The sequence below is a fragment of the Salvelinus fontinalis genome, chromosome 9 (assembly GCF_029448725.1).
Source record: "Salvelinus fontinalis isolate EN_2023a chromosome 9, ASM2944872v1, whole genome shotgun sequence".
NCBI lineage: Eukaryota > Metazoa > Chordata > Actinopteri > Salmoniformes > Salmonidae > Salvelinus > Salvelinus fontinalis.
The window spans coordinates 44699709-44715425 of NC_074673.1; the positions used below are offsets into that span (position 1 = coordinate 44699709).

General features: G+C 41.8%; 1 protein-coding gene across 2 annotated transcripts in view; it reads left to right on the forward strand.

Annotated features, from left to right (window-relative positions):
• The first annotated feature begins 6064 nt into the window (after nt 1-6064).
• The window catches only part of LOC129862677 (protein Wnt-7b-like), a 35554-nt gene continuing 25901 nt past the window's right edge, over nt 6065-15717 (forward strand). The window contains exons 1-2 of one of the 2 annotated variants that reach the window (XM_055934561.1): nt 6065-6646; nt 14271-14497. In XM_055934561.1, coding sequence (XP_055790536.1) covers nt 6570-6646; nt 14271-14497 — 304 coding nt within the window. In that variant the 5' untranslated portion in view covers nt 6065-6569. Of the gene's footprint in view, nt 6647-8567; nt 9093-14270; nt 14498-15717 lie in introns of those variants that run through there. The other variant, XM_055934560.1, reaches the window with a different exon arrangement.

The following is a 15717-nucleotide window of genomic DNA, read 5'->3' on the forward strand; positions in this document are numbered from 1 at the left end:
TTTTGTATGTGTTTAGTTGGTCAGGGCGTGAGTTGGGGTGGGCATTCTATGTTTTGTGTTTCTATGTTTAGGTGGTTTGTAATTAGCCTTATATGGTTCTCAATCAGAGACAGGTGTTTGACTTTTCCTCTGATTGAGAACCATATAAAGGTTGGCTGTTCACACTGTTTGTTTGTGGGTGATTGTCTTCCGTGTCTGTGTATGTTGCACCACACGGGACTGTTTCGGTTTGTTCGTTCATGTATGTAGTCTGTTTCCTGTTCGTGCGTTCTTCGTCTATTGTAAGTTCTCAAGTCAGGTCTGTCTACATCGTTTATTTGTTTTGTAGTTTATTCAAGTGTTTTTCGTGTTTCGTCTTCGTCTTGTTTAATAAATATTCATGTCGTATCACAACGCTGCGTTTTGGTCAAATCCCTACTCCTCCTCTTCGTCTGAAGAGGAGGAGGACACCCGTTACAGCCTGAGCTACAGGCAGTTAGATTAGGGTATGTCATTTTTGGCAAAAATTGAAAAAATCCATACTGGCTATAGGCTACAGGCTCACGTTCGCGTTGAACTCGCAATCTTTCTTATCGAAACCGCAGGACATAAAACAATAAAGAGGTAAGATGGATTTTGAGACATGACATAGTTTACTGTATGCTTTTCATATTATTTCTAAATTCCTGTTATTTTTCAAAGATTTCAAACAAAAAAGAAACGTATCTCTGTAAAAAATGTACGGAGCACTGATTGCATACCAAGCTTTTATTTTCAAAGTCTTTTACATTTAATTCAGCTCCTGTCATGCCAATTTAGCTTTTTGCGACCCACAGACTACAAAATGTTAAAAAATATATATACAGTACCAGTCAAAAGTTTGGACACACCTACTCATTCAAGGGTTTTTCTTCATTTTTACTATTTTCTACATTGTAGAATGATAGTGGAGACATCAAAACTATGAAATAACACATATGGAATAATTTAGGAACCAAAAAAGTGTTAAACAAATCAACATCTATTTTATATTTGAGATTCTTCAAAGTAGCCACCGATTGCCTTGATGACAGCTTTGCACACTCTTGGCATTCTCTCAACCAGCTTCAACTTTTGCTTTTCCAACAATCTTGAAGGAGTTCCCACATATGCTGAGCACTTTTTGGCTGCTTTTCCTTCACTCTGCGGTCCAACTCACCCCAAACCATCTCAATTGGGTTGAGGTCAGGTGATTGTGGAGGCCAGGTCATCTGATGCAGCACTCCATCACTCTTCTTCTTGATCAAATAGCCCTTACACAGCCTGCAGGTGTGTTGGGTTATTGTCCTGTTGAAAAACAAATGATAGTCCTACTAAGCTCAAACCAGATGGGATGGCGTATCACTGCAGAATGCTGTGAAAGCCATGCTGGTTAAGTGTGCATTGAATTGTAAATAAATCACAAACAGTGTCACCAGCAAATGACCCCCACACCATCACACCTCCTCCTCCATGCTTCACGGTGGGAACCACACATGGAGCAATCATCCGTTCAACTACTCTGCATCTCAGAAAGACATGGCTGTTGGAACCAAACATCTCAAATTTGGACTCATCAGACCAAAGGACAGATTTCCGCTGGTCTGAAGTCCATTGCTCGTGTTTCTTAGCCCAAGCAAGTCTCTTCTTATTATTGTTGTCCTTTAGTAGTGGTTTCTTTGCATCAATTCGACCATGAAGGCCTGATTCACGTAGACTTCTCTGAGCAGTTGATGTTGAGATGTGTCTGTTACTTGAACTCTGTAAGGTGCAATCTGAGGTGCAGTTAATTGCCGATTTCTGAGGCTGGAAACTTTAATGAACTTATCCTCTGCAGCAGAGGTAATTCTGGGTCTTCCTTTGCAGGTGGTGGTCCTCATGAGAGCCAGTTCCATCCTAGTACTTGATGGCTTTTGCGACTGCACAAACTATCAAAGTTCTTGAAATGTTCCGTATTGACTGACCTTCATATCTAAAATAATTATCTTTCCTTATTTTAGCTGTTTTTGCCATAAAGTGGACTTGGTCTTTACCAAATACTCTTGGCAGAGTGGGTGGACACCAGTGGAGGCTGCTGAGGGGAGGATGGCTCATAATAATGGCTGGAATGGAGTCAATAGAATGGTATCAACCACATGGAAACCACGTGTTTGATGTTTTTGAAATAATTCCTTTGACTCCATTCAAGCCATTACTATGAACCGTCCTCCCCTCAGCAGCCTCCACTGGTAGACATCCTATACAGAGTCACCACTCTACATACGAGGCCTTCAGTTAAATATTGGGACCATTTTGTTGTACTGAGATGAGAAATCTCTGGTCACTCACCTCAGAAGAGAAACTCTTGATGTGACCTGACCGGGAAGAACAAGCATTTTTTCCTAATCAGGTCATTTGTTCTCGAAAAACTTCTGAACCTACTCAACACACAGCGCACCATGACCAGGACAGAGTAGTAGCAGCCCATCCTAATATCATCTCAGACAGAGGGAGCTCCTCTCCAGCTTGAAACCGAACGCTTTTTTCCCCTCTAAGCCACCAGACCATTTTTGTGAATGTGCTATTGAAAAAAGGGCTTTGACTTTGAGTCCCACACTGTCAGATCTGGGTAAATCGAACCGGGTCTCTCTGCACTGTCTCTGAGATCGTCTGATCAGAAAGACACACTTGAAAGGTTGGCAAGGGGCTCCGGTGAGAAGTGAGCCATATTTAAAATAGCAACATCTCAGATTAGCGTTTGAAGGTTTAACATGAGCAAAAACACCACTGACTTTAGATTTTTTTTATTAATCTTTATCCAAGCGCTCGATGTGGCATTCGGCTCTGGCAAGCAACGGTGAACCTCAGAAAACCTGCTTTCCATCGAGAGGGCATGATGGAGCATTTCAGCTTGCACTAATCAGCCAGTGGAGCTAGCCGGGCCGCATGTGGACACAGTCTGGCATATCTACACACGCCCAGTCAGGCCCCTTCCTCTCAGGACCCAAAATATAAGTGGGCATGTTGGGGAATTAATCAGGCCGCGCTCCACTCCACACCCCCATACGGGCATCCACAGCTGTGCCCGACCAGAAAAGGTGGAGTTCAATCACATCTGTCTGGTTTGGAGGAGTGGAGGACCTGTTGGGGCAGTTTTTGACATTTGACCTTAGAATTGTGAAAATACCTCACTGTGTGATGTACGAGGTGATGCTGTCTGCCAAGGTCATCCAGGTCACGCACTCTCTCGCCCATTCTGTCTCTGTCCCTTTCTAGCTCTGTCTCCCTCTCTTTCTCTCTCTTTCCCTCTCTCACCCATTCTGTCTCTGTCTCTTTCTAACCCTGTCTCCCTCTCTTTCCCTCTCTTTCCCTCTCTCTCCTCTCTCTCCTCTCTCTGATGTGATCCATATCCTGGTCTCAGTCTCTTCTCTCTCAGGCAGACCATGGGCTGGGGCCCCCTTTCAGGGATAGGAAGCTCCCTTTCATCCAGACCTTCTCCGTGCCAAACGAAATCTTCCCTGGGCTAATTGAGGGAAGTGTTAAAATCTGGAGGCAGACAGAGTGTGGAGCTGATGGAGCCCGGGCCATCAGGGAGCAGCATAATAGCCAGTTGGTTCCCCCTCCTGCCTGTGTCTGCCTGGGGCCTTGTGTAGATGTGGCGGACCCAGCCCCAGACGCCGCTCCATGGTTTGGCATGCTGCTGCATTCATCCATTTCAGTGCATTGCTGCAGCCGCTTTCCAGCTGACAGGGCTCCCACACAAACATATGGATGCCTGGTGGGTTTTCTTATTTAGTTGTCGGTCAAGAGTACTTAATAATATTCAAGAAGACAGTACGACATATCATCTGACATCTGCCAAAATACAGACCAATATTTTTTTCACTTTCCTTCTACCCTCCTGCAGTTTAAAAGATCGTAAATTTAAAGAAGCAGATACAATTGTGCAATCTTCAAACTTGTTTTGCTTCACATTGGAAAGCAATGCTGGATAGAGGAGCAAACTGTAGAGATATCAGAACCTTTCACGGGACAGCCTTTGGAATTTAGAAACACAATATAAATGGGCCAAAACGGTCCATACAATTTAGTGTATTATATGTGCAACACAATGTTTGTGATTGGGTCAAATAGTGACTCTATCTACAGGTAAGAGGAAGTGGTCAAAAAGACTAAACAAAACCAAATAGGTCCAGGAGTTTTCCTGATTACCTAGTTGGGACCCAAGGTTTGGTGGTCAGGAAAAACTCCTGGCCCTACATATGACATGCACTGTAAATATCTAAATGTTCTTGACTGTCTGCAACTGTCTTGACTGTCTTAATTAATTATCACATGAACTACAATCACATGAATATCACCACAGTTTCCCTTTTAAACCACTCGGTGCATTGTGTTATGTGGCATATGACGTGGCTAGATTGATGAGTCCTCCTTGTCCCAAATGCTCTCTCTCTCTCTCTCTCTCTCTCTCTCTCTCTCTCTCTCTCTCTCTCTCTCTCTCTCTCTCTCTCTCTCTCCTCTCTCTCTCTCTCTCTCTCTCTCTCTCTCTCTCTCTCTCTCTCTCTCTCTCTCTCTCTCTCTCTCTCTCTCTCTCTCTCTCTCTGTGTCTCTCTCTCTCTCTGTGTCTCTCTCTCTCTCTCTCTCTCTCTCTCTCTCTCTCTCTCTCTCTCTCTCTCTCTCTCTCTCTCTCTCTCTCTCTCTCTCTCTCTCTCTCTCTGTGTGTGTTTGTGTGTGTGTGTGTTTGAACGCACAAATGCACAATCGCTCCTTTGAACATTTTAATTAAACTAAACAGGACCATCCCTACCCAGCCTTTACCAAGAGTTACATTTGAAGAGAGAGAAATAAGTCCATATTTTACAGGAATACATCCAATACGTGTCTTTTTATGTCACCCTGGGTCTTTATGTTGACATTCATTATTTCAGAAATCCATCTGGAATTTGGATGGGCATGTTTTGAAGAAAAAGGCCTGGAAACCACAAAGCGGGGATGTCTTGAAACAAAGGTTTCTGTGGTTTGTCTGTTTCTTGTGGTCAACAACAACTCTCAGAACCAATAGATGGGTCTGATGTCTGTCATTTTAGTTTATGCTGTAATTATTATTCCAGTTTAGACGTTTTCATGCATATAGTTTTGTTCTAATATGGTATATGACTTACGGTTTATGTGTTGTTTTTAACAAAGTGCGTTATAATCAAAAATCGTATAGAATCTTGAATAACAAATTACATTTCTTTGCAAGACCATTCAAATGCAGCAATAAAACCCATAAATTAACAGGACCATATTTAAATACATTTGCATATTGCATTTTTATGGTGATTTACACTTTCTAAAGATTTTACAAGTGCACATCATGTTAAAATATAAGTGCAGGAACTTAGCCAAACTGTCTGCATACAAAAGCACACTCACTCACATCATACAGGCCTCTATAGTAACACAGAAGACACCTCCCCCTACCAGTACGACATCAGTTGTCTCCTGTAGCCACCAGGGGGAGTATTATACACCAAAAGGGCACCACAGGGGACAGACACTCAAGAAGCATCAAGATTGTGCGCGTCCTGAAATGATGGTCCCCCTGTGCAAAGTCAACTGCCTATTTTTACATGTGGTTTTAAAACGCATTTGTCATAGTAAGAAATTCTGTCGCCTATTTGTTGAAAACGAGCCCTATGATTTGATGTAATAAATAATAAGAAATGTATTTCCTTAATGATCTTTAAATATTATGTATAGATTAATTCATAACTGGTGGCAAACAAGTATAATTTATGATCGGTTAAGCTATACATATGAAATGCCACAGAATACTCTAGAATTCTACTCAAGGTTCATATTGTAAGCTGGTGCATGGACTAATCGCTAGCATTATTTGTCTACTTGATGAGAGTAGTCTAGTATCTCCTGTTGTGCAACACCCGAGGTTGCAACCTCAAATAGCCTATATAAGGAAGTTTCGGTGAGTTTCGCTGTATGTTACTGTAGCTGTACAACAACTGCACGTGTTCAGCTCAACCCAGAAGCCCGTCCCAATCCTTGCATATCCATACCAGCTCAAAGGAGGAGGCGTGGATAGGGCTTTTGTTACCTGCATTAGAATACCTGCAGCTACATGGAAAGAATTTAAGATGTCGTCAAAGGAGAGGAACTGCAACCGATGTGTTACGGCCTCAATACAGACGAGGGGAGGAAAAGGAGGACATTGCACCGGGTGTAAATGTACCTGGCGCACGCAAGAACAAGTGAGAATACATAACTTGTCCTACTTTGATACAAAGGACGAAATATAAGAATGGTTCACTCGAAAACTCATCTTACTCCTCGACCCATCGCTCTCTCATAAGTGTTTTGTTGTCGAACTCTTTAACAACCACGTTTTGGATCACCATCCCTCTCTGACTCACCTGTTACCCGTTGACAATGGATTTTAAACGGATAAAGATTTCAAAGGAGTTTAGATTTGACATTTTGGAAAAGAGAAGTTATATCTGCATCTGGAAAGGTTAGATACTGTAGTGTTGCCAATGTGAACGCAAGAATGACCACTTCATTCTAGTGAATGGCCCGTCCCAGAAGCGGTTATGATCATGCACAGACCCCTCCGAAGGTGGAATTTGTACGTATTCTTGTGCTTTGGCATCATCTACTTAAGGCTTGGGTAAGTGTAAATGTAAGACTTATATCAACTGCTTATATGTGTATGTTACTTTTTTGTCTGTATTATTATTGTGGTTTTAAATATAACTTGCAACATGCTGAGCCTCGTGGGTATTCTGAATGCCCATATACATGCAGTGTTCTTCTGCGGGCGGCAGACGCAACTGCCCCTTTGACTTCACTAACTTTTACAAACAATTTCTGACTTTTACAAACAATCTCAAAAACTCAGTGTGATGCTAGCCTAATCCATCCATGTCATTGTTGAAATGAACCTCACACCCATAGCCACCAAGGACAACGGCTGGATGTGCGTAAAAGCTGTGCACATTTTTTGTTGTTGCGGTTGGCCAAATATTAGATTAATTCATATTCAGTCTCGGTTGTGGTTAATCTGATCAGAGTCTTTTTGGGTTGTCGCTCTATAGATCGTTTGACCCCTCAGCCGGGCTCTGGCTCACTGCTGTACACCTTCATTAACAGAGGCAGCCTGGCTGAGTTGTATTTCCACATTCCACAGCCCAGATGGAGTTTTTACTTGTTTTGCAATAGCTCATCTTGATGTATAAAAACAGAGGAATTATATATGCTGTGTGTGTGCAAAAAGAAAAACGGATAACATGAGTAATACACCTTTTTGGACTTTATTCTATTCCTACCCAGGGTATTGTTAATTTCTATTTGCATAAATACAAATAATATTACACAAACGGTTAGAGAATTTTGTTTACCTGTCTGTGTTGTAGGTCTGTATTGTCTGCAAGGTAGCCTGATGGTTTGGACTGAATTGATATGAGTAAAAAATATATACAACCAGTAAAAACATTTTTTGACACAACGTATATAACGTTAGGATATTTCAACAAGAGTCAAACCTTGGACACCTCAAGGTCCTGTTTTCTTTACTCTTACATTTTTCAGGCTAGTGTTCCTCATCATCCATAGCCAGTCGTGGTTATCTAAACAAAAACAGCAGGTGTCATCTCCCAGCGCGTTCCATTGGTGGGAGCTCACCTTTCCTTCTCCTACACAAGCCTTAAGTGAAATAGGCCTAACGGGTAACCTCCACAGGTATTCATATCTTAACAGTTCAAATAGGGAGAAAAAAAATCACACCAAGTGAAGCGTGACGAGATATCTCAGGGTTTTATCAAGCCAAACCAGTTAGCTCATTCCCGCGCGTACTCCCCCCTTCTTTAGCCTGGGAAAATCTTTCATGATACCCTCTTCACACACAATGACTGGAGTCTACAGGTGACGAGTGACATCACTTTGTGCTGAAGCGATGGTGCAGACAGAGCTTTTCACTCACCGGGTTCAACACCAAGATCGCCCTGTAGATCCTGTGTTAAAACCGCAGGTTGATGTTTATTGTCATGAATCTTGTCCCAGAAGCGAAACTGAGCGATTTCTCATTATATAGGCCAGCTGGAAAGTCAAAATTGTCGATATTGTAACTTAAATTAACTTTTTGGTCTTAATTTAAAGATAGGTTTAGACATTAGGTTTAGCAGTGTGGTTAAGGTTAAGGTTAGGTTGAACAACTGATTGTATGACTTTGTGGCTGTGCAGGCTAGTGACCACCCTGCAGTGCTGCCTCCAGAACAAGATGAAAAACGCTAACCTGCTTTAAAACCTGCAGTAGCCTGCTCTTTTATTGATAGGATAAAGTCATTAATAACACATCATACCAAGTGTTAATTTATATGTAGTTACGTATTAAGCTATTCACAACGTTTTTACCTTTTTAAAGCATTGGATAAAATGTGTGCAAGACCAAATGCTTTATGCACATTACGCACATACGTTTGTTTTGCCTGATGATGTGTTAGTGTGAAGCAGTAGGCCTGAAGATGAAACAGTCAGTGAGTGCGCCAGTGTTTGTTTACTTTTAGGCCTGATTTGATGAATGAAAGGCAGCCCTGTCCAGGGGAGCAGCGGATCACTGTCACCCTATTGTCCTGCTGTGGCGCAGAAGTGGGCGGATAGCAGTGTCTCTCTCTGCCCAATGGCAGCCACGACTCTCATGAGTGTGGAGAAAAGCACTTTTCTGCCATCCAAAATCCCTAAAACCATCATCATTCCGTCTCGGGAACCACACTCTGTAACAGCCTCTACCGCTGAGAGATGACAGAGCCAATCTCCGCGCCCGCTGCACACTCACGGCCCTGGGACTGGGAGCTAGGAGCTGCATAGCACCGCCACTCAAGCGAGCACCGCAGACGCATCGCACCAACCCGGGTGTCAGCTCTTTGATTTTTGAGCAAAGGGGAACTAAAACGCGCGACATCAAGGATTTAAAGAGGACTCTATCCCACTATTTTTCTCACTCCACCAGAAAGCGGCCATTTGTTCAATGTCATCATGATCATCTTCTCGTCGCGCAGTGTACTACTGTCAGTCTACTATCCACAGATCTTCCTCATACTTACGAGTGGGAGCTACCTGTAAGTTGACTCAATCACCCGAACCCTTAGTTGCTTACTGGTGTGATTTTGTGTTTGGAGACATACTAAGAATGCATTTCATTTTCGATTATATGTACTCTGCTTTAGAATTGTTATTGTTAAATCTTTCTCCGAAATATTACCGCAGGTTGTTGGTTACGGTAGCCCGTGTTTATGATGGATGATGTTTGCTTCACAGTGCACATCCTAGTCTTATCCTAACGGTTTTAATATAAAATATAGCCTACAACATGCTTGATTAGAAATAGTCATTTAAGACAACTAGGCTATGCAACATGGAGATAGAAAACGATTTCGATATCTTATTTTTGTGCACTTGGGTGTGTATTTTACGCACCGACTTTGATGTATTATTTTGTATTTACCCACATTCGATGATGTTCTAGACGTTACCGTTTAAAATGACTAAAGGATACTCGAAATACATTCATTATCATTGCGTATGCTTCAGGTAGGTAGGGCATCCCTCCGGTCCACGTGGGAAACAACGGATGAAGTCGATGTTAATTACCTGACGTCTTATTTTATGGGCATGTAGTTCGATGAGGTGACATAATACAGTATTTTTTTTAAAGTTAGGACCCAAATCCTCTTTTACAACATTGTAATGACGGTTGGACACGGTTTCATTTGGCCACAGAGTGGCAGAGATGTTCAAGACAATTGAATGAAGAGTGAACATTATTTCATTATTTCCCCTTTATGAATAGCTTTTACGCATGCGGTGGATGATTACCTGTCACAATTTGTGGATAGGGATTATGCTTTATGCATTACATCACCATAATATTATGCAGATTTACCAAGTTACAATTTAAAGCCACATCTGGAAAAGTAGCTGTAAAACATCGGTCTATGACACGCACATGATTGACACTGGTCATAATTGTATCATTGAATTAAAATAACGAGTTGCTCACGCAGGAGAACGTTTTATTTTTTCCTTAAAAATAATTACCGAACCATACGTTGTATCCATCCCCGTGCTGGAGACCCCAAACGTAATGTTAAAATAGATGTGGTTTATGGTTGCAGTTAAAAGTGGCTATGATCTATGTTTAGTAGCCTATTCGTTTGCACATTATAAACTACATATATCATTTTGTTTTCATAATTTAAACATGCTTTATTACAGTACAGTACCGCAAATGAAATAGGTTTTAGGGATGAGGATGATTTTAAAGTGGAATAAGAAACACGGAGGAATGTGATCCCCATCCTCCATAGTGTTCCTTCCTCTCTCATTACATGTGCAGCTAAATGCGTGTTAATCTAACAGTGAAATTCGGTGAACTACATGGGTGGCAAATGACTCATCCTCAGACAGAGGTATTAGTCAGAACACGCCGTCATTCCATGAAGAAATATGCAAATGTTAGGTGAATCACACCTTTAAAGTTGTGATTATTGCATCACCTCACCAAATATGATCAGTATAAGGTTTTTAAAATGGGGGACTTTAGAAATACGTTTTCGATTTCCATATTAAACCCTAGTAACGTCAAAGTGGAATAAGACATTTCGAATGAAAACAAGCTGCACTGTTCATTTGTATAAGTTGCCCACAAATTTGCTATAACCTACATATAACACAAATACATACAAGGGTGTTAGACTGGACAGTCAAGCTTTAAAAGCTTTTGACTACAGAAACATTTGTTTTGACTTAAAGTAAATATTATGAATTCGATATCATATCTTTAGTTTAGACAAATCTTGTAGATTTGTTTCATTTTCACAGTTGCTATTTCAGCAAATTTGCCCAAGAAGCAATTCTGACAAATCTCACCAAATAAATCCACTTGAATCACCTGCATTGTGAGACAATTGTGGCTGAGATATTGCTCAGTGAGACATACCTGTGAGCTTAATGCTGTGTCACATCAAAGGCATTCGACTGATGGAATAGGTGTGTGTGTTTGTGTGTGTCTGTGTGTAGAACCATGCGTCCCTCCCCCTTTACAACACCCTGTCATCGAACCCACCACCTTATAATGTAAAGTTTGGGGGAAGGTTATTTTGCTTTGGTGGCCAGCGTGCACTATAATATACTGTGGGAATCCCTGGGATTTGCTATTGTTAACATCGTTACATACTGTAGTCTATAGCATATGGAGAAGAATTGTTTGTAGCTATCGTAGATGATATAGCTGTATTATATATATATATATATATATATATATATATATATATATATATATATATATATATATATATATATATAAAAATGTGTGTATATAATGTGCATTATACTTGTATTAATATACAGCATGATTACCAATTTACATATTTTGCTTGTGATCTGTGTTTCCTCCCTTTGTATCTGTCTATTGGAGTGCTAGCTGTTCCCGGACTGACACTGTGCACACAGAGTCGCCACTAAGCAAACATAATCGCATTTGTGCACTTTGATGCTGCAGGGATTTAACAGCTTAACTGAGGAATGCTCTGTTTTTGCATTGTCTGATGCTTTTGCAAGCCCATGTTAGACAGTGATGCTGGGAATTGGCAGGTGAAAATGGCCAGGATATGATGATACAGGAGAGTAGTAGCAACATCATCATCAAGTCCTCATGACCATTTTAACAGACAGTGAGCTGCACAGTGACTTGTTGCTGCCCGAGAAGATACCGAGAGGTATTACGGTTATTGCTGTTGTTGTAGGATATTTAGGATCTATGCACATGATGTAATCCAGAGCATCTGTGTACATTCCTAGAGCATCAGTTACAGTGCACCTGACCTCATGAATAGTAGCATCATACAGTATATGAACCACACATTTAAACCACAAGCTCCATGGGGGTTGTTTTACAATAGAGAAGGTTGGTGGAGCATTTTGATTGTTTTGTTCAGTAGACATCAAGGAACCAGAGGGTTTGAGAGGTATACAGAGTTACTTTAGAGCTTTGTGCTTCACTAATTCTTTGCTTTATATCTCAATTTCAGTTTTGAACTGATATAAATGAAAAATATACTGTATTTTCAATTACACAGACTTTGATTGATTATACACCTATTTCTCAATGCCTGGTAATGGTGATTATGTTATCTTTGCAAAGGTCAAGGCATTGGTGAGCCTAATTTATCATATCATTTTGGATATGGAAAGGGGAGAGGTCTATGCTGCTCATGGTGCAGCAGTTTTGAAGCAAGAAGGGATGTCTGAATCGTCTCCCTTGAACCATTAAAATCCTTTGCAGTTTCTTTTGAATTCCCTGGAGTCAAATATTAGCATTTTTAAGCATTTTAACAACTTTTGCAAGGATGGAAAGAACTGACACTTACTCACATTACATCCATAGTACATTCTAGTGCAGATGAAATACCAAATAGTGTGAATAAGAAAAAGCTCTCTTTTGCCAAAGACACATGTCATGTTGCAGATATAGTTTAATTTGAACATGTCATGTGGTTTTGCATTCAAGGTTTATTTTTTGTCTGGAGACAGCTAATCTAGTAAAAGGCATGAGCTTTAACCAGCACGAAAAAGAAAAACACATAGAAAATGTATGCACTCACTACTGTAAGTCACTCTGAATAAGAGTGTCTGCTAAATGACTCAAATGTAAATGTAAGCTGACGCACAACCCAAATTGTTTTATAGAGGTGTTGACTAACGGAGAGTAAACTATTAAAAGAAAGAAAGATAGAAAGAAAGAAAGACAGCTAATCAACAGAAGAGGAACATGTTAGGTCAACATTCACTCTTTTTGTTCTTTGAGTCATAAGGGCAGTATGGTTTTGTTCCATAATCCTTTTGAAGGGTAATCCACAAATGCAGTCGACCTCTTTCTCTCCCTCTCTTCTCTCCCTCTTTTCTCTCTCTCCCCCTCTCTCTCCCTCTCCCTCCCTCTCCCCTCTCTCCTTCTCTTCCCTCTCTCTCTTCTCTCCCCCTCTCTCTGACCCCCCCCCCCCTTTCTCCGCCCTCTCTCTCCCTCTCTGTCATTTTTTTGCTGACACACAACTTGCCTGCATCAGCCTGCCCTGCTTGTGGTAAAGCCCTCGGAGGCCCTACGTCATACATCAAAGCTGGTGTTCGCCTTTATGCTCTTTTACTGCTCCTTGTCTACTGACATGTTTGAAAGGCATGTATCTGCAGGGTTTGGATGGCTATAAACACACTGATGGAGAAATAACCCCATTTGTTAAGCCGTCTGTTTTCTGGTACGTGACTGTTCCAAACCCATCCAACATGTGTCAGGAATCGGGATTATATTAACTCCCAAAGCGACGATCAGTAGTAGAAGCTCCTAGGTGTCTTGTCATGGGTTAAATGACTGCTTCATCTTTACGCTTGGAGGAACAACACTTCATAGGGCGTGCAGGAGGGCTGGTGTCGGAAACCTTGCATACTTGCCAGGCATACCGTGGCATTGCTCTACAAATGTGGATAAATGAAAGAAGTCTCGCACAGGAAATATATTTATAGGCGGTGTGTTATGCCGCATGTGAGCTTTAAACTCATACATATCAAATGAAATAAGGATAGCATAGTTGTGTGACTTCTTGGTTGAGAAGTGAACCCTGCCTAAATTTGAGAAGCCCAGTTACAAATGGAAGGCACGGTTGTGCCGGCGTGCGGCTTGCCCACGCCTGGAAACAATTCTAACCACGTTACCTAACAATTAACGCAAAACCCCAACTCATTTCTCTACGATCACGAGCCAAACCAACGCGGAGAGGCATGGTCAGCAAGCAAATAAACACAATGTCATTTTCTGCTCTGGATCTGTTTTCCCATGCTGTGTAGTGTTATTATTCAGCTTCCCATCGGATAATGGTTTCAGATGCTCTCTTTGATTCACCTCTGATCCATGAAATTGTAATATTTTTAGCAAGACAGCACTGAGTGCCTACGGAATGCTCATCAAGGCTTTGGTTGAATTTAATCCTGGTCTGGAGAGGCATAAAGTCTATGTAATGTGACTCAAGTCTATTTTACATTTACATTTACATTTAAGTCATTTAGCAGACGCTCTTGTCCATCTGTCCTCCAGTACTGCTAACTGACTATGTTTGTGTGTGTGTGTGTGTGTGTGTGTGTGTGTGTGTGTGTGTGTGTGTGTGTGTGTGTGTGTGTGTGTGTGTGTGTGTGTGTGTGTGTGTGTGTGTGTGTGTGTGTGTGTGTGTGTCTGTTTACCTCTCCATCCATAGGGCCCTGTCTTCCGTGGTGGCGTTGGGTGCCAACATCATCTGCAACAAGATCCCTGGGCTGGCCCCTCGCCAACGGGCCATCTGCCAGAGCCGCCCAGACGCCATCATCGTGGTGGGGGAGGGCGCTCAGCTGGGCATCAATGAGTGTCAGTACCAGTTTCGCTACGGCCGGTGGAATTGCTCCGCCCTGGGGGAGAGGACTGTCTTCGGACAGGAGCTGCGAGTAGGTTAGTCTGGGCACCTTGGGAGAGCTCGTTGTCTTCTGTACCGTGGACTGACGCTGTAATGTCCACAACTCTGAAAGGCATGTTTGCGGACATAGACCTACTGTAAATGTGTGGCGCAATACGTTTGCTACATTTGTGGGGAGGCATAAGGCTGACGTTTGAAGAGTTACTTCAAATCTTATTTGCAGGGAGGACTGGATGGCAATGGTAGTCATTGATCATTGCTTTCGGGCAAAGGATTGAAGCTGTGATGTAAAACAGGTTACATTTTGGATTGAGGATGTCACCATCTCCTCCAAATGGTAGCCTGAGAGTAGAACTCAATTCACTACCAAGCCCCGACCACCCAAGCCTCTTCACAAGCCAAACCCAAGCTGCGCACATCACAGAGTCAAACTTTAACCAACTGCACACAACGTCTTTGACTCTCTATTGTATAACAATACACGTTGGCAAACTCAAACTCAAGATGACTTCATATGTTACCGTTACAACAGATTCCAGTCCGATGTGTCCTCATTTCAATCACACCGTTACATTTCTGCAGCGTGGCTTTGATTTCCTTTGACTTATGATTTGCGTTGAACTTCTGGTTAAAAGCATGCCATACATTGCTAGCTGCAGCAAAGTTATGGAAAGGTTACCAGAAGCACCAAAGTCTAATGGGGAAAAAGTATGGTTGGAAAATGATATAGCAAATGAGGAGACAACTAATGGTATTATTGTAGAGAACGTTGTTGAACAGAAATAGATGGACACATCTGTTGTTAATCTTAGGAAATTGGTTGTGTCCATTGCTTGGTTCATGTGTGTGTGTGTGTGTGTGTGTGTGTGTGTGTGTGTGTGTGTGTGTGTGTGTGTGTGTGTGTGTGTGTGTGTGTGTGTGTGTGTGTGTGTGTGTGTGTGTGTGTGTGTGTGTGTGTGTGTGTGTGTGTGTGTGTGTGTGTGTGTGTGTGTGTGCATGTACAGACAGTCAGAACAAGCTACAAGCAGACAAACATTTACATTTACGGTGCTTTTGTTTGAAACGGAATTCCGCAGACCTCTTTTGTATGTTTTTTTTACAGGGACTTTTATACATTTGTTTCATTTAGAAATGTTTGTCGCTGTTAAAGTGCGGTTCGACTATGCATTTAATCCAATAGCTCTGTTAACAATCACTGCTATTTAGGAGCGGCTGACTTAGCGCCAACCCCTCTAAAAGCGTTTCTCTTTGTTGT